This window comes from Peromyscus californicus, unplaced genomic scaffold (assembly GCF_007827085.1).
Source record: "Peromyscus californicus insignis strain IS unplaced genomic scaffold, ASM782708v3 Scaffold_4__1_contigs__length_199733344, whole genome shotgun sequence".
Lineage (NCBI taxonomy): Eukaryota > Metazoa > Chordata > Mammalia > Rodentia > Cricetidae > Peromyscus > Peromyscus californicus.
The window spans coordinates 15246561-15267917 of NW_026294562.1; the positions used below are offsets into that span (position 1 = coordinate 15246561).

A 21357-nucleotide genomic window follows, 5' to 3' on the forward strand; every position below is an offset into this window, starting at 1 on the left:
AATTGACTCTTTCTTTGTGAACATAGATACGAGTTTAGTGTTTTGTTTTGTTCTTTAAATTATGTTGAAGTGAAATTTGCTAATTGAACTTGTGAATTTGTAGTTAAGCAGTCATTTGGCTCACTTTAAAAAAAATAGTGCAGCCTGGTGTGATGGTTTGCATCTGTAATCCAAGCATTCAAGAGTCTAAAGCAGGAAGAATTGCCAGGAGTTTGAGGCTAGCCTTGGCTATATTGTGAATTCTAGGCCAACCTAAACTCCAGAAATGAGCTTTTGTCTCAAAAGAAAAAAAATTGAAATTCTTTGTCTTTAAAAATATTTAGAGACATTTCACATATTTATCTAAATTATCTAATTATCTAATATTATTTTGGAGATAGGGTCTCACTATATAACCCTAGTTGTCTTAGAACTTCCTATGTAGACCTAGCCTCAAACTCACTGAAATTCCAGCCTCTGTCTCCAGTGCTGTGATTAAAGGTGTGCACCACCATGGCTGGCCTTCTAATTTTCCTTTAAGATTGAGTGTGTGTGTGTGTGTGTGTGTGTGTGTGTGTATGTACACACAGGTGATTGAGCTATTATTCTTCATAGGTTCTGGGAACCACACTTGTGTCCTCTGCAAGAGTGATTTATACTCTTAACCACTGAGCTCTCTTTCCAGTGCCCTGAAATTATTGCTTAAATTGAATTTAAATCTCCAAAGCCTTGTCAGTCTTTATTTAAATCTATTGAATAATAATTTCTTCTCAAATTAATTACAAATGTAAGGAATAAAAATGAATTTGTTGGCATTCATAAAATAGTTCTTAGTACCTGTCTTAGCACGTTAGTACTGGAAGACTTAGAAATGTTTATAATGCTTTCTTTTGACCTCAAGGGAATTTGAATAACTTTTTCTACCTTATTCGCTGAGACAGGGTCTCTCAGTCAAGCCTAGAGCTTGGAGATGTGGCTTGTCTGTCTCTCTGGGGATTCCTGTCTCTGCCTTTGGAAGCTGGAATCATAGGCAGGCTGCCACACCCACTAGGCATTTATTGGTTTCTGGGGTCTTCACATTTGTACTTCAAACACTTTAGCCTGTAACTCACTGAGCTCCACCTGTCTCTACCTCCCGAGTGCTGGGATTAAAAGCACGTACCACCACTGCCTGGCCTTTCTGTTGTTTCTTGCTAGTGCATTGAATCTGCAGTTATCTCAAAACAAAAAGAGTTAACAAAAACCAGTGACAATAATACATCCATTGTATATCAAGTTGTTCTTGATAACATGCAAGTTAGTTGTACCAAGCAGTTACTTTTCTTGACAGATTGACTTAACACTATCTGAGAGCTTCCCAACTGCTTTAATATTAATCTTTTGAAGTGTATACTCAATTTAAAAGTTATTATGGTATATATGTAATGCAACATTCTGGTTTTAATTTGTATTTTCCTGGTGAATCATTAGGTTGAACAACTCTTCAAATGTTAACTGGCTGTTTAGAGATTCTCTTTTTGTGACTTCCCGAAGTGTTCCCAGTTGTGTGTGATTTTTCTCATACGGATTTGTAGATCATTGCCAGTTGTGTGTTACCTTTTTCAGTTGTTTGTGGAAGATTGCTGTGATAAGGTAAAATGCACCTTTCTGTACAGTTTAAATTTTGTTGAGGTCAGCTGGGCAGTGGTGGTGCATACCTTTAATCCCAAGCACTCAGGAGGCAGAGGCAGGAGGGTCTCTGTGAGTTTGACACTAGTCTCGTCTATAGAGGGAATTCCAGGACAGCCAAGGCTAAACAGAGAAACCCTATCCTGAAAAAAAAAATTATTGCTGTCTACTCATATAAAATTGAGTTAGTATTTAGTGGTTCTTAGTTTATTATCAAGTTAGACAGTTCTTTAGTTTTATTATCCTCAGTTCCTGGCCACCCCTTACTTTCTATATATACTGTCTCTATAGAATTAGCTATTCTAGCCAGGAGGTGGTGGCACACGTCTTTAATCCCAGCACTCGGAAGACAGTGGCAAGTAGATCTCTGTGAGTTCGAGGCCAGCCTGGTCTACAGAGCAAGTTTCAGGACAGCCAGAGCTGTTACACAGAGAAACCCTGTCTCAGAGGAAAAAAAAATAGCTATTCTAGACATTTCATATAAACATAATTATATAGTCTCTGCTTTTTTTGATCTCTTTCTTTCACTGACTTTCATAGTGTTTTTAAAAAGTTGCATATGGTAACACATACTTTTAATCCCAGCACTCAGGAGGCAGAGGAAGGTGGCTGTCTGTCTGAGACCAGGTTGATTTACATAGTAGTTCCAGGTCACCCAGGGTTGTACTGTAATAAACAAACAAACCCCCATGTTTCAAGTTTAGTTTCTGTTGTAGCAAGTCATATATTATTTCCCAGTTTCTGTTTGCTTTTTATTAGTAGGCTTTTGGTGAACGGATGTTCTTAATTAAATTGATTTTGGGGGGCTTGATATAAAATTTACTCTCGCATAGTATACAGCTCAGTGGGATTGGTACAGTCAAAAGATTGCACAACCCTTACCACTGTCTATTTCTAGAACATTTTTATCACCCCCAGAAGGAACCTGTTATTTAATAAGATGAACTCTTCATTCTGTCTTCCCTACAGCCCTTGGCAAACACAAATACACCTTCCGTCTCCATAGACTTTAACTTACTCTGGATATTTTGTACAAATGTAAGTCATATGTTATGTGGACTTTTATGTTGGGCTTCTTTCACTTAGCATTACAAAAAATATTTTGAAAAAGTTTTTATGGAGTTGGAGAGATGACTCATCAGGTAAGATCACTTGTTCCTGCAGAGGACCTGGGTTCACCTTCTTAACACCTATATGATGGCTCACAACCATCTATAGCTTTAGTTCCAGGGGATCCAGCACCCTCTTTCTGACCTCTGTGGGCACCAGGCACTTACATAGTACACATACATATATTCAGGAAGCACTCATACAGATAAGATTAAATCTTGAAAAAACATATTACGTGTGTGTGTGTGTGTGTGTGTGTGTGTGTGTGTGTGTGTGTGTGTTGAGACAGGGTTCTCACACTATGTGGATGAGACTAGCCTTGGACTTGTGGCAGTCTTTGTGCTTCTGCCTTCAAAATGTGTGTAGCACCATGCCCAGCAAGCAGAATGTTTTTAAAGTTTATCCATGTCAGTACTTATTTTATTGGCTTAATAATATTCCATTGTGTAGATACATTGTATTATATTTTTTCATTCATCTGTTGTTCAGCATTTGGGTGGTTTTCCTTTGAGGGCTTTTGTAAATAGCACTATGTGTTGGTTAGTTCTTTGCTCGTTTGCTTTTGTTTGCTTTTGTTGTTGTTCCGTTTTTTGTCATCTTCACACAATCTGGAGTCATCTGAGAAGAGTCAACCTTAATTGATGATGTCTATGGAAGGGCTTGTCCCTGCTGGGGCTATGATGTTCCTCGGCAGTTGGTTCTGGGATGTATAATAAAGCAAACTGAACAACCAGTAAGCAGCCTTCCCCCATGGCCTCTGCTTCAATTCCTTGTAGGCACAGTTTTCCTGTGTGGGCAGCCACTTCCCAAATAACCACAAGAGAGTCTTATTATTAATTATAAATGCTTGGCCCATAGCTTAGGCCTGTTACTAGCTAACTCTTAAATTAACCCATATTTCTTATCTATGCTTTCCTGGGTGGCTTGGTACCCATCTTACTTCTCTCTGCATCTGCTGGCGACTCTCAACTCTGCCCCTCTTGCTTCTCAGTCCTTAGTTTGGGTGTCCCACCTATATTTCCTGCCTGGCTACTGGCCAATCAGCTTTTTATTAACAATGAGAGCAACACATTTTCACAGTGTAAAGGATTATTCCACAGCAGTTCCTACCTCTAGGTTCCTGTTCTGACTTCCTTCAGTGATGAGACTGTAATTGGGACGCCAAGTAAATGCTTTCCTCCCCAAGTTGCTTTCGGGGATGTTTTATTACAGCAATAGACACCTAAAATTAAAATGTGGTGTTATGAACATTTGTGTAAAGTTTGTATGGACATTTGTTTTGGTCATGTATCTAGGAATATAACTTGCTTGGTTATATGGTAACTGTGCTTAAGTTATTGGTAAGTCCATGCTAATGTATCATTTTACAGTGCTAGCTTCTGTATGTGAGCATTTCAGTTTCTCTGCATCCTTACACAGTTGCTATTGTCTTTTGATTAGAATAGCCATCCTAGTGTATGTGTCTCGTGGTTTCCAGTTTTTATTTTCCTTATGAGGTTAGTTGGTTATCTTTACATGTTTTTTGTTTGTTTGTTTTTTGCAAAGATAGGTTCTCACTTGATGTGGAAGCACATACCTTTAATCTTGGTACTTGGGAATAGAGGCAGAGTTCAAGTACACCCTCACCTACATAGTGAGTTCAAAGCTAACTGAAATTATGTGAGACCTTGCTTCAAACAAAATAAAACAAAAGAAGACCCTGATAGGTTCTCACTCTGTAGCCCAGGTTGGCTCCAAACTAGCCGTAGTCTGGCCTCAGCCCCCCAAGTGCTATGTTTATACTATGCCTTACATTTTCATGCTATTTTTTTAAAGTGTGTGTGTGTGTGTGTGTGTGTGTGTGTGTGTGTGTGTGTGTGTATGTGTATGTATACTCAAGTGTGCCACAGTGTGCATGTGGAAGTCAGAGGATAACTATAGAGTCACTTCTCTCCTTCCAACTATATCTGGGTCCAGGAATTGAGCTCAGGCATCAGGCTTGCATGGCAAGCAGTTTTAGCCACTGAGTCATCTCACTGGCTGTTTTTGTCTTTTTTGAGATAGGGTCATGTAGCCAAGGTGTATGAACTCTTGTATCCTGTCCCCATTTCTTGGATGCTGGATTGTAACCTACACCAACATGGCTAGTTATATATGCAGTGCTGGCAAGTGAACCCAGGGCATTGTGTGCTAGGCAAGCACTCTATCAGCCAAGCCAGCTTCCCAGCCCAGAACATGTAGTCTTCATGTTTAATTTAAATTCAAGGATTTACTTTCCATCCCAGTGTTCCTCTTTGTCTTTTGTTTCTTTTCTTTTCTTTCTTCTTCTTCTTGTTGTTTCTCTTTCTTTTTTATTAGGGATTGAACATGGCTTCTCACGCATAGGCAATTACTCTCCTACTTTCTTTCTTTCTTTCTTTTTTTTTTTTGAGACAAGTTCTCACCGCCCTGTAGCCCTTGCTGGCCCGGAATTCCCAGAGGTCTGCCTGTTTCTGTCTCTTGAGTGCTGGCACGGAAGGTGTGTGCCACCATGCCTGTCCTTAACTGTAATCGGAGGCTTTTCTGTCCCACCCAGTCCCGCAGAGGCTTTTAAAATAATCACTGCTGGGTATGTGGGATTTGCTGGCAGGACAGAGAAACCTCCACCTCCACCTAACCCTGTTTTTATGTTTTTATTTACAGACAAAGTTTCACTAAGTTGTCCAGACTGACCTTGAACTCACTCTGTGTCCCAAGCAGGCTTTGAACTTTGGATCCTTCACCTCAGCTTCCTAAGTAATTGAGATTATAGGCTTCAGCCACTAGACCGAGCTCTGATTTACTTATTTCTTCCCCTGTTGCATAAACCCTATGTATTATATTTGTCTGGAGGCAGGAAGGTTGCAAATATTTTTTTCTTTCAAATCTTAGCTTGATCTGAGATTTGTCATCAACTTTTGCAATGTTCTGAATTTGTCCTGTATATAAAAAATTATAAGTATGTTTTCATATAAGCTGAATATTTTGGGTAAATGATATATTTTTGAACACAGGTATTTCCTAAAAACAGTTAATAAAATCAGAGGTGCGGGGGGAGGTTGGTATGGAAATACCTTAATTTCCCCTGTAATATGGTCTGGCACATAATTACTTCCTTCTTGTAGCTTACATGGTTTGTTTTCTAAGGGGAAAGTAGTTGAACTGTTCATTAAAACTAAATTATTTATCTGATCTTTTCCTGTTCTGAGTGAATGGGAATGATTTTGACCAGCTAGGGCTGCTCCATTATGTGAAACTCACATTGTTTGTGTACTGTTGAAGGGCCTCTTTAGGGGGTAAATTTGCTTTTTCTGTGTTTGCCAGTAACGATTCCTGCCTCTTACAGAACCTTGCATTTGGGTTGTCGTCTTCTTTAACTGGCCAGTGTTAAACATTCCAGGCTAGTAGTCATTTTTCCTGGCCTCTACCCCCAACCTCTTGGTAGGTTTTAAGTTTTAAAGCTGAGGATATTGGTCCCTGAGATACAGCCTAGTGGCTTTGTGCCTGGATTGGTTGGGCCTCTCAGGGCCTGTGTTCTCAGCTTTAACAAATAAGCTACAGTTCTCAAGAGATCAGTGGAGCTTGTTTGTTGATCCTGTATTCTTATCCAGAGGAAGTAGTCTTTGAGAATGTCTAAGGAAGGGTAAGTGTGCTTACTCTACTTTCTCTGAGTTTTCTCTGTGAAGAATTGTTATCTGAATAAATTAAGATTAGTAAGCAGTGCTGTGAGGCTGAGTTTGGAGGTGGGGGCAGATTAAGCAAAATTCAGCCAAAGCTTATAGTGTGTTAATATATAATCTATTGTAAAGATACTAGGCTGTTTTGAAAGACAGTATTAAGTACCCTGCTTTTCTTCCTATAGAACTCACTTTTGTTTTTGTTAGAATGTTTATAAAGATTAGAAGCAAGTAGTGGCCTACAAAGAATTGAGTGAAGTTTAAAAATTTAAAGGCATTTAAAAATAAATTGTACCTTTAGAAAATGGGATGAAAGATTGAAAAGCAGCTTCTGATTCTGTTTCTGGACAGTGGAGGCAAAAATAACTTCAGATGTAATCAAATCCCTATTCTTCTTTGATTTGTAATATAAAATACTGTGTTAATTTTCATTTTTGTATTATTTTCTCAGATGTTTCAGTCTTGAGTTATTGATTCTCCTTTTCTTACCTTTATAATGAGTGACAAGTTAGTTACCAGGTACTGTTGGTTGTTTCATTTCTAGCCTTTCCTGGGAGCTAGTCGATGCTAGTTCTTTTGTGGTGTTGTATGGAATTTTGAAGTGGTTCTAGGGTCATGTACTCATGGTTTGTTTAAAGTGAATCAGTATTTATTATGGGCAAAGTAAAATTAATTGATCTGCTTTCTACCACTATTCTCTCTCTCTCTGGAATTCATTACTGAATAAAGAGAAGAACCAGGTCTAAATAATTCTGTATTATGTTTTGATGTTTTAGGACATCACTTGAATTTGAGGATTTTCTTTCAAATGTGAAAGTTAGAAAAAAGGGGGCTGGAGGGAGGGCTCAGAGGTTAAGAGCACTGACTGCTCTTCCAGAGGACCTGAGTTCAATCCCCAGCAATCACATGGTGGCCCACAACCATCTGTAATGGGATCTGGTACCCTCTTCTGTATACATAATAAATAAATAAATTTTTTTTAAAAGAATCAGTCCCCTTTAAAAAAAAGAAAAAGAAAGTTAGAAAAAAGGACTGTTTTTTTAGACTTTCATGTTTCTTTACTTCCAGTGCTGTTATAGATTGCAGAAGCATTTTTATAATGGGGATTATCACAGATGTTGGCCGAGTTGCCAGTCCTGTATATACAGTTATTTAGAAAACTTACTTGTAGATTTAGGATGAACTGTATTTCTAGATGGAGTTAAAATCTGGGCAGGTGATTATGGTTTATTTTCCTGTCTGGTAAACGGACGTTAGAGATACGTAGTTAGAGAAAGTTAAAGCTGATTCAGCACAGAAGAACACCATAAAGGGGAATGAGGTCCTGTTGGTTTGTCTCTCTTGGCTGATGGGACAATCACTTTAACGAATGTGGGTTTTGTCAATAAAATCAATTAGCTTTAATAGTTGTTGCTGTTTTTAGAAATAAGTGGATAAATTTTGTGCTTTGGGATGTTTTTGTTTTTTTAAATAAGGTTTCATGTAGCCCAGGCTGAACTGTAACTCATTTTATACCTGAGGCTAGCCTTGAACTCACAGTCCTCTGGCCTCTACTTTTCAAGTGTTGGGATTGTGTGTACCAGCCTGACTTGGTTAGAATCCTTATAGTCAACTGTTTCTATCATTAATATTCAGCAGTTTGTTACTCTGTGAAATCTGTGAAATACTTTATGTGCCACAAAATGATGCTTCATAGAAACAGATCATGTATCTGTTAGTGACCCCATAAGATTATAATGGAGGTGAAAACTTCCTGTTTCCTGGTGACATAAGGTCAATGCACATGCATTGTTTCTGTTTTCATGGTATGCTGGAGTAAACAAATCAATTCTGCTGCCAGCCATATAAAGTAAAGCCCATATAATTATGTACAGTTTATAATACTTATTATAAATAATCATGTTAGTACTTTATGAATTTATTACATTATACTTAACAAATTATTTTAGAGTGTATTCTTTCTGCTGATAAAAATGTTTGGGCTGGAGAAGTAGAGGAACAGAGTTTGGTCTTCAGAACCCATGGGAAGAAAAAACAAAAACCAAAAACAGTAGCTAGCAGCAGTGCTTGTTTGTAATCCCAGTCCTGAGAGCAGAGACAAGTGGGTCTGGAGGGCTCACTGGCCAGCCAGCCTGCCAGTATCGGAGAGTTCCTGAGTAGTTGAGAGACCTTCTCTTGAAAAGAAGAAGAAAAAAATGGTTACACCCAGAGTTGTCTTCTGGCCTTCATGTGTCCACGGGCACATGCAGGGTTGAGTGCACACTTAAATACACTGTTGTGGGGTATTTGTCCACTGTGTGAAGATGTATTGCTGTAATTGGTGTGATAAAGAGCTGAGCGGTCAATAGCTAGCCAGGGAGTATAGCGGGACTTCGGGTAGAAAGAGAGTAAGAAGAGATGAATCTAGACGCTGTGGAGATGTGGGATGAGTTGGACACACAGAATGGGAGAAAGGTAAAGGCCATGTGGTATAACTTAGATTAATAAAAATATGGGTTATTTTAAGTTTTAAGAGCTAGTGGAACAAGCCTAAGTTGAGCCTGAGCTTTCCTAATTAAAATTTTAAGTCCCTGTGTCATTATTTGTGAGCTGGTGCCCCCCCCCCCATCCAGCTACAACACACACACTATGAGTTTTCTATAAAAAAGTAAGGCTATATTAGTTTATTAGCAGCTTTATGTTTACTGCCCCTCTTGATTACATTGAGGCCACGTGGAGTGATTGGCCTATGCCATCTATGTTTGTGTAAACTTACTGATGCTCACATATTGTGTCCCATTGCGGGATGAATGTTTGCGCTTGTGTAAACCCATGGTTGTTGAGACAATTTGATATTAGTATAAGGACAGATGCAAAGATCACAGGATCAAATAGGAAATTGATAGACCCTATGTGGAGGTATGATTTTGAGCAGCGAGACCAGGGATTTTAGTGAGATGCTAGTTTGTTTGGTTTGGGTAGTTCCTGTTTTGTTTGTTGTTTTCATAGTCCCATGTATTTCAGGTTGGCTTCAAACTTGTTAGGTAGCGGGGATAACCTTAACTTCCGACTCTCCTGCTTCCACCTCCCAGGTGCTGGGATGACAGTCATGCAACCACTGTACCCAGTTCATGCAGTGCTGGGGGTCAAACCCAGGGTCCCATGCATGCTGGGTAAGCGCTCCACCAACTGAGCCACATCCTCAGCCTTAATTGTTACTTTTTAAACAAACTACACACACATAGAAAAATAAAAATAATGGAAAATGGGTTATAGATCCAGCTACATGTTTGTCACCTTGAATAAGGAAAGATTTTTTTAGTTAAAACATATAAAACACTAAATAAATAAATTTGGCTTCATCAAAACAAGCAAACTTGCTTTTTGAAAGATATCACTAAGAAAACAAAAAGGAGAGCCACAGACTGAGAAAATATTCTCATATTTGTATCTGATAATTTTGTGTGTTCTCATAAACCTATATCCAAAAGAAATGAAAAATTCCTACTACATTTAAGACAAACAATGCGTCTTAAAAATGGAAAAAAACCACTTGAGTGGGGGGGAAAAAAGCAAGAAATGCCAAATAAGCACTTGAAAAATGCTTACTAATCAGAGAACTGTGGGTTGAAACCACAGTGAAATGTCATTGCACACACATTGGAATAGCTAAAGTTAAAAATACTTATAGGGATATGTGTGTATCAGGGGTGTAACTAAGTGACAGAATGTTTGACTAGCTAGCTTTCCAGGCCTAACACCACAGTCAGTAGACTGACAGTGTAGAACAGCTGCTCTCTCACGCATTGCTGATGAGAGTTCAGGTTAAAAGTTTATCTTTTCAAGTTAAAGATACCGGGTCACCCTAGGAATTCCACTTTGGATATTTGCCCAAGAAAAATGAAAGAATAGCCGGGCAGTGCTAGTGCATGCTTTTAATCCCAGCACTCAGGAGGCAGAAGCAGGTGGATTTCTATGAGTTCAAGGCCAGCCTGGTCTACAGAGTGAGTTCCGGGATAGTCAGGGCTACACAGAGAAACCCTGTCTTGAAAAACCAAAAAAACTTACATGTTCATGGAGATTTATGTATGATGCTTCATCACAGCAGTATTTAGAATAGTCCTAACCTGGTAACAACCCAAATTGACAGGGTGGATAAACAGATTGTGTTATATCTATACAGTGGAATACTTACAAATAAAAGAAGTAATTATGATATATGCAGCAGCATGGATGAATGTCAGAAGTGCTATGCTAAGTAAAAGAAGGCAGACACACAGCTCCATATATGATTCTATTTACTTGAATACTGTGATGCTAAATTCAGATGATTGTCAGTAAAGTGTTGGTTGTGCAGGCGTGGGGACTGGAGTTTGAGTCCCAGTGTCCATGTAAAAGGCAGGTAATGGTGGTGTTTATCTGTGATCCCAACAACTGGGGAAGTGGCAGTGGAGACAGGGAGTTAGTTCCCTTGCGCTCATCGGCTAGCCAAGTCGTGCTGCAGCCTCAGTGAGAGACCATGCCTCAAAATATTAGGTGGAGAACTGTAGTTAGTTTTTGTTGTTGTTGTTTTTTAAGCTCTTTGGGTGCCTGCCACTCATCTCCCAAATAAATACATAGAGACTTATTCTTATTTATGAATTGCTGGCTTTAGCTTAGCTTGTTTGTAGCCATCTTTTCTAACTTAAATTGTCTTGTGTCTCTTTACTACATTTTGCCCCAGGCTTTTTACCTTTCTTTCCTTCTTACTTGTGGCTGGTTGTGGGGCTGGCCTGGCATCCTTCTCTCCTCTTTTTCTTGCTCCTCATCCTCTTCCTTCCCTAGATTTTTCTCCTATTTATTCTCTTTGCTGGCACCCCCGCCTGTTTCTCTCTTCTGCCTTGCTATTGGCTGTTAAGCTCTTTATTAAACCAATCAGGTGTTTTAGACAGGCAAAATAACACAGCTTCACAGAGTTAAACAAATGCAACATAAAAGAATGCAACACACCTTTGCATCTTTAAACAAATATTCCACAGAATAAACAAACATAACACATTTTAAACTAATATTCCACAACAGGTAACAGTTGAGGAAGACATCTAATGCCAATTTCCATGCATGCACCTCCCATGCACACACAAATGTGTACATATACCACACACACAAACATAAAATCAACAACTTCAAGTGGATGGCCCCTGAGGAATGACACCATGACACCTCCCCAAACCCCACCACAAACCTCCTTACACGTGGGGAGGAAAAAAAAAAGCAGTGATCTGTGTGGTAATTTAGGGTCAGGAGTGGGGGAGGGTATTATAAAAGCACATGAGTATTTTGGATTGAAGGAAATAGTGGTAGTTGTTGTATAATTGTATACAGCTGTTAAAACTTACCAACTTTGTAGGTAATACAGTTGGGTTTTCTTTCTTCACATTATTATTATTATTATTATTATTATTATTATTCCTGAAATGACATTGCCAAGGCTGTTCTTGACTTTTGGCCCAAGCAATCCTGCCTCAGCTTCTTTACCAGCTGATTTTTTTTTAAATGGGTAAATTCTACCTTAAAGTTCTAGAGTGCTCCCCCTCCCCCATGGAACCTAGGATTTTGTGCATGCTAGACAAGTGATCAGACATTATAACCCCCAACAATTTTACATTTGTTATTTAATTTTGGGGTGCACATGTATGCATGCAGTTGTGCCATGGTATGTATATGGAGGTCAGATGACAACTTGTGAGAGTTGATTTGCTCCTACCATGTGGATCCTGGGGATCAAACTCAGGTCCTCAAGCTTGTTGGCAGACCCCTTTACCTGCTCAGCCATCCTACTGGCTCTTCCCCCCAGTATTTTAAATTAATCTCTTTTACAGTGTACTTTTGAAAACTTTGGTGGAAAGATAATAAACATACATTATCTTCAGCTCTTGTAGGCTTTTTTTTTTTTTTTTCCTCTCCAAGACAGGGTTTCTCTGTAGCCCTGGTTGTCCTGGAACTCAATCTGTAGATCAGGCTGGTCTTGAACTCACAGAGATCCACCTGCCTCTGCCTCCTGAGCGCTGGGACTAAAGGTGTGCGCTGCCATGCCTGGATCTTGTAGAGTCTCCTTCTAAAGCTCTGACTTTTCTTGGACACCCACCCTCCCCCTTCTAACTTGTGTGTAGTGTGGATAAGTTTAAGAATGGTGATACTGTCGATCTGAATCATCTTAACTTTTGTTCTGTTTTTGCCTCCACATTGGCTTTTCTCTAGAACATTTTAGGAGACCGAAGCACTGCCTCCTGTGCTAAGTGTGATTCACCCTAAAAATGATGCAAGGCTTTCGGGCAGTGGTGGCACATGTTTTTAATCCCAGCACTCAGGAGGCAGAGGAAGGTGGATCTCTGACTTCAAGACCAGCCTGGGCTACAGAACGAGTTCCAGGACAGCCAGGACTACAGAGTAAAACCCTGTCTTGAAAATTAAGAAAAAACAAACAAAAAAGATGTAAGGCATTTGTTTAGACTGAAAGCAAACTGCTGTTTTCTTGGAATAATCTAGTAAGCAAAATATATGCCTTTTAAGAATGTTCCTTAGAGACAGTGTTAAAACAAACTAGTTTTATCTGAAAACTAAAAATTAGTACTATATGATTTTTGCTTTTATAATCATATTTGAAAATCCTAGTATATATCTATATATTTAAACTTCAGGTTTGGGTTTTTGTTTTAGTTTTTGGTTTTTTTTTTTTGGAGACCGGGTCTCACTCTGTATCCCTGGCTGTCCTGGAACCAGCTCTGTAGACCAGACTGGCCTTGAACTCACAGAGATCCACCTACCTCTGCTTCTGCCTCTGCCAAGGGCTATGAAAGGTGTGAGCTACCACACCGGCCTGAACTTTGAACTTCTTTTTAAAATATAATTCTTTATTGATTCTTTGGGAATTTCACATCATGTACCCCAGTCCCATCCCACTCATCTCCCAATTTCTCCATATCCTCGCCTCACCCCTGCAGCATCCCCCGCTCAGAGCCTCCCAAATCAATTAAAAACAAGATAAAACACACAAACCCCACCTCACTCCTCTGTCTTTCCAACACCTCTTCATTCTTCCTAGTCTTATTGGGATCTGCGGTGTATCATGCAGTGTGTCCCTTTTGTCCAGGCAGCTCCACCCACAAAGTGTTCACTGCAGTGAGTCCCTGGTCTGGTTCAAGGCCTCTGGCCCCTGGTACACCATCATCCCTGGGCCTTCACCAGAGCTCCTCCTCCCAGTCCCTTCACACACTTCTGCCAGCCATTGATGTGGTAGATGTTAGGATGGCCAATCAAAGGCCCAGGATGTGGGTCTGGGTAGTAGCTGAGCTAGTCCGTCTGGGCCACGGGGACAGCCCCCCTCAGCTCTCCTAGGCTGCGTGCAGTAGCGGCCAGCTTTCCCAGGCCATCTCTCCTGAGTGTGGGGGCCAGCCCTCTTGCTGCAGTGTCCCAGCAAGGGGCAGGGCCAGCCATGCCAGGGACAGTGAGGGACAGTAAAAATCCCATTTTCTTTTAAGGTGAAGTTAGGACTGCACTTGGGTGCCTATAGTGATCTTTATTTTTAATTTCCTTAGTACATGGAGGAAGGATTATTTGTTAGATGAGGATTTGGGGAGATGATTTATTAAATGAAGGATTGATTCAAAGGTTACTCTGGATGGGGATGTCATATAAGCACCACTGGACTGGGAAACAAGGTACACCAACGTTGCCAGACCTCACTAGGTTACAGCTTCTTTTCTATTTCTGTTTTTTGTTTTTTCGAGACAGGGTTTCTCTGTGTGGCTTTGGAGTCTTTCCTGGAACTCACTCTGTAGCCCAGGCTGACCTCGAACTCACAGAGATCTGCCTGCCTCTACCTCCCCAGTGCAGGGATTAAAGGCGTGCGCCACCATTGCCTGGCTTTTCTTTTGCATTTCTAATATAGTTGCACAAGAATCTTAGAATCTGAATCGGATGCAGCTTTCTAATCAGCCCTTTCCTCCAAATCCTCTCTACCTGTGCACATCTCTGGCTTGGAACAAAATCTTGTCTAAGGTCCATAGTTGTTAGGCTACCTGAAACTGTTACAAAATTGTATTTGTCATTTTCTTCTGAATTGCTAAATGGTCTTATTAATAGAAAACCTAGGGCCAGATATTGGGGTGAAAGCTGAAAGATCAGAGGGATAGAACAAGCCAGCCACAAATTCTTGTCTCTAGGAAGTCCTCAACCCAAGAGAGCTACTTCCTGTATACCCACGCCTGTATACTTTTCTGTGCCCTGCCATCTTACTTCCTCTCTCCGCCCAGCTACATCACTTCCTCTTTCTGCCCAGCTCTATCACTTCCTGTCTGTACAGACCTTCAGACCTCTGTGGTTAACTAGTGCTGGGATTAAAGGCATGTGCCACCATGCCTGGCTCTGTTCCTAGTGTGGCCTTGAACTCAGAGATCCGGATGAATCTCTGCCTCCCAGAATCTAGAATGCTAGGTGTGTGCTACCATTGCCTGTCCTCTGTGTTTAATATAGTGGCTGGCTTTGTCCTTTGATCCCCAGGCAAACTTTATTTGTTAGAGCACAAATAAAAAATCACCACATTCTTTGGACTTCATAACTCCACTGAATGAGTAGAAAGATTTCATGATCTCCAAGAGCTTCCTAGCCACTGCTTGTAAATAGACCTTTTGGAGTGAGTCCCTGTTTACCCCAGATCCTAAAGGTCCTGCCCTTTATTTCTTACCACCACTGAGCAGACAACCTTTGCAACCAACATGAAACAAAGCAACTTGGAAGAATCTCCTTAGGGGTAGGAGTGAAGCTCAGTGGTGGGTTGTTTACAGCCTGCACAAAGCCTTAGTGTGCTCTCCAGCAGCATAAAGGTCTTATCTGTAATTTCTTAGAGAATGTTGAAAATCTGATACTGGTTTCGAGTACAGTAAATACACCATTTTATTTTCTGGTAAGAGCCTGAAATTCAGTGGCTTTAGTAGATGCAAAGTTGTGCAACTCATAACACTGATTGTATAACTACCTTCCTCTTTTTTCCCTTCCTCTCCCTTCTCTCTCTCCCCCTCCCTTTTGCCTCTCTTACTTACCTTTCTTTCTTGTCATTCGTTTTGCTAGGGATTGAACCCAGAGTCTTGTGCCTGCTAGGCTCGACCAAGTGGTAGTATCTTCAGCTCTTTAATTTTAGGACACTTTATTTTTCCCACAAGAAATCCTGTACCCATTAGCAGGAACTCCCCATCGTGTCTTCTCTGCAAGCTCTGCCAAACACTGTTACTGTTTCTAATTTACATTCAACTGAAGCTGTTTTATCTGCTTGGTATTGGGAAGGCTATAAATCCTGGTCTCCAAATTATAATCAAGCAAATGGTAAGAGAATTACTTGCATATTGTATGTGTATATCAAAATAGATAGTTGCCAAAATGAAACACTTACGGTTATTTGTTGAACCAGAGAAGTAATCTGAACATTATTGTTTGTGGCACAGCTGGAATATTGCCATGTTCATACTTCCCTCCCCGTGCCCCACCCCCCAGCTATCCAGGTGCTCTACCCCCACCCCAGGATATTCTTTCTTTAAAAAGAAAAAAAGATGTATGTATGTATTTATTGTGTGTGTGTGTGTGTGTGTGTGTGTGTGTGTGTGTGTGTGTGTGTGTGTGTCTATATGCCTGCCATATGTGTCTAGGTGCTAATGGAGACCAGAAGAAGGCATGACAGATTCCCTGGAGCTGCAGTTAGAATGGTTATAAGCCATCTGATACAGGTACTAGGGACTGAACTTAGATCTTGTGGTTCTGGAAGAGTAGCATGTGCTCTTAACTGTTTTTTTTTTTTTTTTTTTTCAGTGAAAGCATTTGAGATACAGGAACTTGAATTATAACAGAAACAGACAGTTATAATTAATCACATAAAGCCTCAGGGCATGTTTAGGAAATAGCCAACAGTTTGCTTAACAAAGTAATAACTAATAACAGAAAAGGGTTCATGGTATGGATAATACAAGCTCAAACTGATTTTAACAAAATAATAAAAGGTTTCAAGAAACCTTTGAAAATTCAAGAACTGGTAATTTATTAGTTGGGCGGTTTTGAGCATTGACTAAAGATACTTTAGAGAGAGTACCATGTCAGGGCTGGACTTTAGAACCATACTTCTCAGGCTATCCTGAGAGGACTAGCTTTTAACATTATTTTCCATCCTAGTTCCCTTTGGAAAGATTTATAAATTAGTGAAAACAAATTACATACAGAGAGAAAACTGTTTTTTTGAGAGGTTCTCACTTGTAGCTCAGGCTAGCCTCGGTTGTTCAGAAGTGCTGGTATTATAGGTACTTTTTATTGCTACATTCACTAAAAATATTTTACTATCAGATTGCTGTAAAAGTTTCTAAGTAATTGAAATTTCTGTCTCGTCACAGATTAGTGAAATACTTATAGATGAGCATTGGTTTATGGACAGCATTTCAAGCAGCCCTGCTTCAGAGTAGTTAGCATCAGTGTGAGGACAAAACAGCGAGAGATGTTTTCTGGAGAATTATGGCCTTGGTAAATCGTTGGCAGCAGGACTGGAGTGAAAGACCTGGGTTCTAAAGACATCTGGGAATGCAAACAAAGGCACATGAGTTATGTGGATGTGGCTTGAAGCTTGAGTGCGGAAAAATGCCTGTGGCAGAAGCAAGAACGGATCTGAAAAAAAAAAAAAAGCTGCTAAATTGTTTCATAAAAAAACTACACTGAGAGCATTTTTCTTTGCTTTTTCTCTGTTTTTATTTGTCTCATTCTGTAGCTCAGGCTGACTTCAAATCTGTGACAGTTCTTGCCATAGCCTCCTAAGTGCTGAAATTGCAGTCATGACACCAATTTATTATAGTTCATAATTTGAATTTGCCTACTCAGATGCACTTGGAATCTCTCCTTGGCTCGTAGTTTGAATGCATAATGGCAGCTGCTCACAGTGAAAACAGATGTCCAAGAACATTTACAGTTTGAGTCTTCCCTCTCGTTTGTTGTTGCAGTAACTGTCATTGGGCCCCTGGCCAGGAAACTGTGACTCCTAAGCAAAGGGAGGAGTTACAGATAAAGTTCACCATTGCCAGAGAGATTCTATTCCAAATGGATTTGTGTGGAGCAACAGTGATATCCAATGACAAGTTAAATTAGACACAGAGGTGTTTTCTCCCACACTGTCTCAGAAGATCCATGCTGTTGCCGGGCCTGGTTCAGGCTAAACAGTCTGCTTGAAGTTAGGTTAAAGTCACACACAATAAAGAATTCTATTAGGGATTTTAAGAAGAATTTTGTTATGTGACTCCAGGAACTACTTTACCCAGATAGTTTCAGTTTGCAAAAAACGGCAACCAGTGACAGATGAGGTAATTCTGCTTTCAATTGTAGTCAAACCCAAACCAGTAGAGCTTGCTGTTTACAGAATTTTAAATATAGTAAGTTGCATGTTTATGTTAAGTCTGAGAGTCTTAGATCCCTATTTGTAAAGCACATTATAGTAATGATTTTATTTCTTGCAGTTAATATCTGTATTTGAATGGAATTTCTTCAAGTTTTTTTCTTTCCTGCTGTGGGATATTACAGTAAATACTGATAAACATGTTTGAATTGAGGTCTGTGTTAGGTTTTTACAGTGTTCCTGTGTATCTCCCAGAGATTGTTTCTCCTGTTATTGCTCACATCTTCAACTCACAAGTGGCTTATCTGTGGGAATTTCTGGCTGATAGTTATGCTTTATGATTGGATGCTTAGTTTAGTCATAAGTTTGTGGGTGGTAATTATATATTTTAAAGTTTGCTTTTAATTTTTACAGATATGTTCAGGCTCTTGAACATAGGTAGAATTATTCTACTAGTTAATAATTTAGCAAAAAGAACATAGTGAACTGGCATTGGCAGATCTGTAGAAAGGGCTTGGGACTCATAGAAAATTTTGATTAATCTATTTGTTCTGAAATATGTGGGTCAGTAAGCTAGTCTTTGCATTGATACCTTATAGTTGGCACAACATCTTACACTTTGTTTAGTTTATAAACTCAGTGGAGAGTGTCATTGGTTTCAGGCTGAGAGATTAGTGTCTGTTGACTGTCCTGAGACATGCTAGGAAGCTTTAAGGTTTCTCCTGTGCCAAAGTGAAGGCTTCTCTTTCAGTAGTTGAGTGTTTATCATCTTTGTAAACCTTAGTGTATATGTGCAGTACCTGTAATTTGGCTTAGTACTCTATGGCACAGCTGTTCCTTTGGTTTTTACAGCTTTGCTTCCCCAGCAAATTAGGTTTCCTTCTGTATCGCTCCTCCCTCCATGTCTCACAGTTTAAGTTAGGGAAAGAAAAGGAAAGATGAGAATACTTGTGAGGTTTTCACATAAAGATCAAATAGAAATGAGGAGGGGATAGGAGTGATTCTCTCTTAAGTTCAGGAAGAGATTCTGTGAATTAGAGTACTTGTTTTGGATGAAAAGAGAAAGGATATTTGAAGGACATTTTTCATAAAAGGTATTACTTCTTTTTTTTTTTTTTTTTTGTTTTTCGAGACAGGATTTCTCTGTGTAGCTTTGGAGCCTTTCCTGGAACTCACTTTGGAGACTAGGCTGGCCTCGAACTCACAGAGATCTGCCTGCCTCTGCCTCCCGAGTGCTGGGATTAAAGGTGTGTGCCACCACTGCCCGGCAAAGTATTACTTCTTAATTAAAATGTTTTATTAACATATTGTGTGTACATGTCTGTGCAGATGTGTGTATGTGTGGGAATGCAGGCCACTGCAGGCACTTGGAGAGGCCAGAGGACAACAGAGTGTTCTCTTCTTTGACGATGCTCCTAAGACTGAGCTCAGGTGGTTAGGCTTGGAGCAGGTGCTTCTGCCCACCTACCAGATCACATTTCCTCATGTTAAGGACATTTAACTTTTGTAGCTCTGACTACTCTCAGAAGACAATTTCCATGATCTGTGTCACAAAATGAGACATGTGTTGATTGATTAGGTAATGTAATTAGTTAAGCCAAAGAGGAATGAGAAATATGACTTGATGGATATTTAGCAATGATTATTTTGGCAGAAGCAGATTTTCATATTCCCAGAGGTTAACAAGGATGCGCTGCTCTTACTGTCTTTTGAGAACACGTGTGCTGTGATCACTTTCCATGACAGTGCATGTGCATTCTCTTTTCTGACCACGAAAGGAACTTTGCTTGAGATGTTTATACCTTTCTGCATTAGCAGTCTCCCCCGCTGCTTCAGCCGTTCTAAAACCAGCTAACATCTTCTTCCATCAAAATTGAAACCGCTTTTTAAAAATTCCGTGCTTCTCTACCTCTTTCTTAGAATGTAGAATGTGAAAAAAGTCTTCCTCAGTTCACTCCTGCCTGTATCCTGGGATATTTTAGACATGTCAGCTGTTAAGGCTCTGAGCAAAGGTTTATGCAGTTGGCCCTTTGCCAGGCTTGAGCCTGTCTGAAAAGCCCCAGCATTAGTAGTAGCTTTGAGTTTTTAGAGATACAACATTGTTTTGTGTCTTTCACCTCTGTTGGTTTCAGAAGGATTTACGTAGCTGGGGATTGTTAGTAATGAAGTAGATTTTGTTAGCATGAAAAGGCAAGGTAAAACCTGGGAGGATCACTGTGGTGCCTGCACGGATGGTTTGTGTTGTTTTAAGTTTGCAGCTCCGTGATAGATAGAGTGGGTGATGAGCAAGCCCTGCGTTTGCTTTTCTAATAAAAACAAGAAACTAACAAAAAGGAGGTTTGGGTAGGTATCATTTCTCCTCTGGTTCTTTCTTCTTTCAGCTGTCCATATTTTTTTTCTTCTATTACCATACTTAAGTCAAAATGAAACAAAAAATGATTTTTTCAAAAACTAGGTGTTTTTTTTTTTTTTTCTTTTTTTTTCAAAGACAGAGTTTCTTTGTGTAGCCTTGGTGACCTGGAACTGTGTAGATCAGTCTGGCCTCAAACTCACAGAGATCTGCCTGCCTCTTCTGGGTTTAAGAGCATTGCCAACATACCTGCCCCCCACCCCACAAAGATACTAGATTTTCTTAGGGAAAGTATGTTTTTTATGTAACACTTCTTTCAGAAACTAACAGATTTATGAAACTAACCTGTATGTGGTAGCAGTTATGCCCATGAGATGCAAATGATTTTCATGTTTTTCAGGAAAATATAGTTTTGTATTTAAGTCTTCAATTGAATTATTTTAAGCAAGTCTTTGAAAACTTGTCCTTCTTTAAAGCTGTCCATTTTACTATAATTTGTAACATAAAGGATATGTTTGTGAAGAAGTCTTTGAAAGTGTGTGTGTGTGTGTGTGTGTGTGTGTGTGTGTGTGTGTGTGTGTGTGTGTGTTTGTTTGAGACATAGTCACATGTAGTCTAGGCTGGCCTTGAACTCATTATGTAGTTGAGAATGACCTTGAACTTTTGCTTATCCTGCTTCCACCTGGGATGCTTGGTTTTATGTAGTGCTGAGGATTGAACCCAGGTTGTTATGCTTGGAGGATTTTTTGTTTTGTTTTAATTTTAGACAGGGTTACACCATATATCCCAGACTGACTTTAACTTGAGATTGGCCTGTCTCAGACTTCTAAATGCTCCTTCACACATGGCTTACTTCCTTTTTATTTATTTACTTGGGCTTTTGTTTTCTTTTGAGACAGGGTCTATATGTAACTCAGGCTGGCCTGGAATATGTGATTGCCTTAGACTCTCCCCTGTTGGGGTTACAGGAATGCATCAATATATCTAGCTATTTGTTTTTTGTTATGTTTTCCAGTCTGGCTTTGAATTCTTGGGCTCCAATGCTACTCCAAGACCTTTTGATTACTTCAGCACTGGGCCTGCCTTACCACTGGGCCTGCCTTACTGCTGGACCTGCTTTACCACTGGGCCAAGCTGTTAGAAATCTCCTCCTACCCCTTTTATCTAAATGGAAACAGATAAACAGCAGAAAAGAAAAC

General features: G+C 39.8%; 1 protein-coding gene across 7 annotated transcripts in view; it reads left to right on the top strand.

Annotated features, from left to right (window-relative positions):
- Nt5c2 (5'-nucleotidase, cytosolic II) overlaps window positions 1–21357 on the top strand; it is a 148501-nt gene that overhangs the window by 93385 nt on the left and 33759 nt on the right. Inside the window, exon 1 of one of the 7 annotated variants that reach the window (XM_052760653.1) lies at window positions 2667–2685. The exons of 5 other annotated variants lie outside the window; for them this stretch is intronic. In XM_052760653.1, the coding sequence (XP_052616613.1) occupies window positions 2684–2685 (2 nt within the window). In that variant the 5' untranslated portion in view covers window positions 2667–2683. Of the gene's footprint in view, window positions 1–2666; window positions 2686–6368; window positions 6398–21357 lie in introns of those variants that run through there. One more of the 7 variants, XM_052760652.1, reaches the window with a different exon arrangement.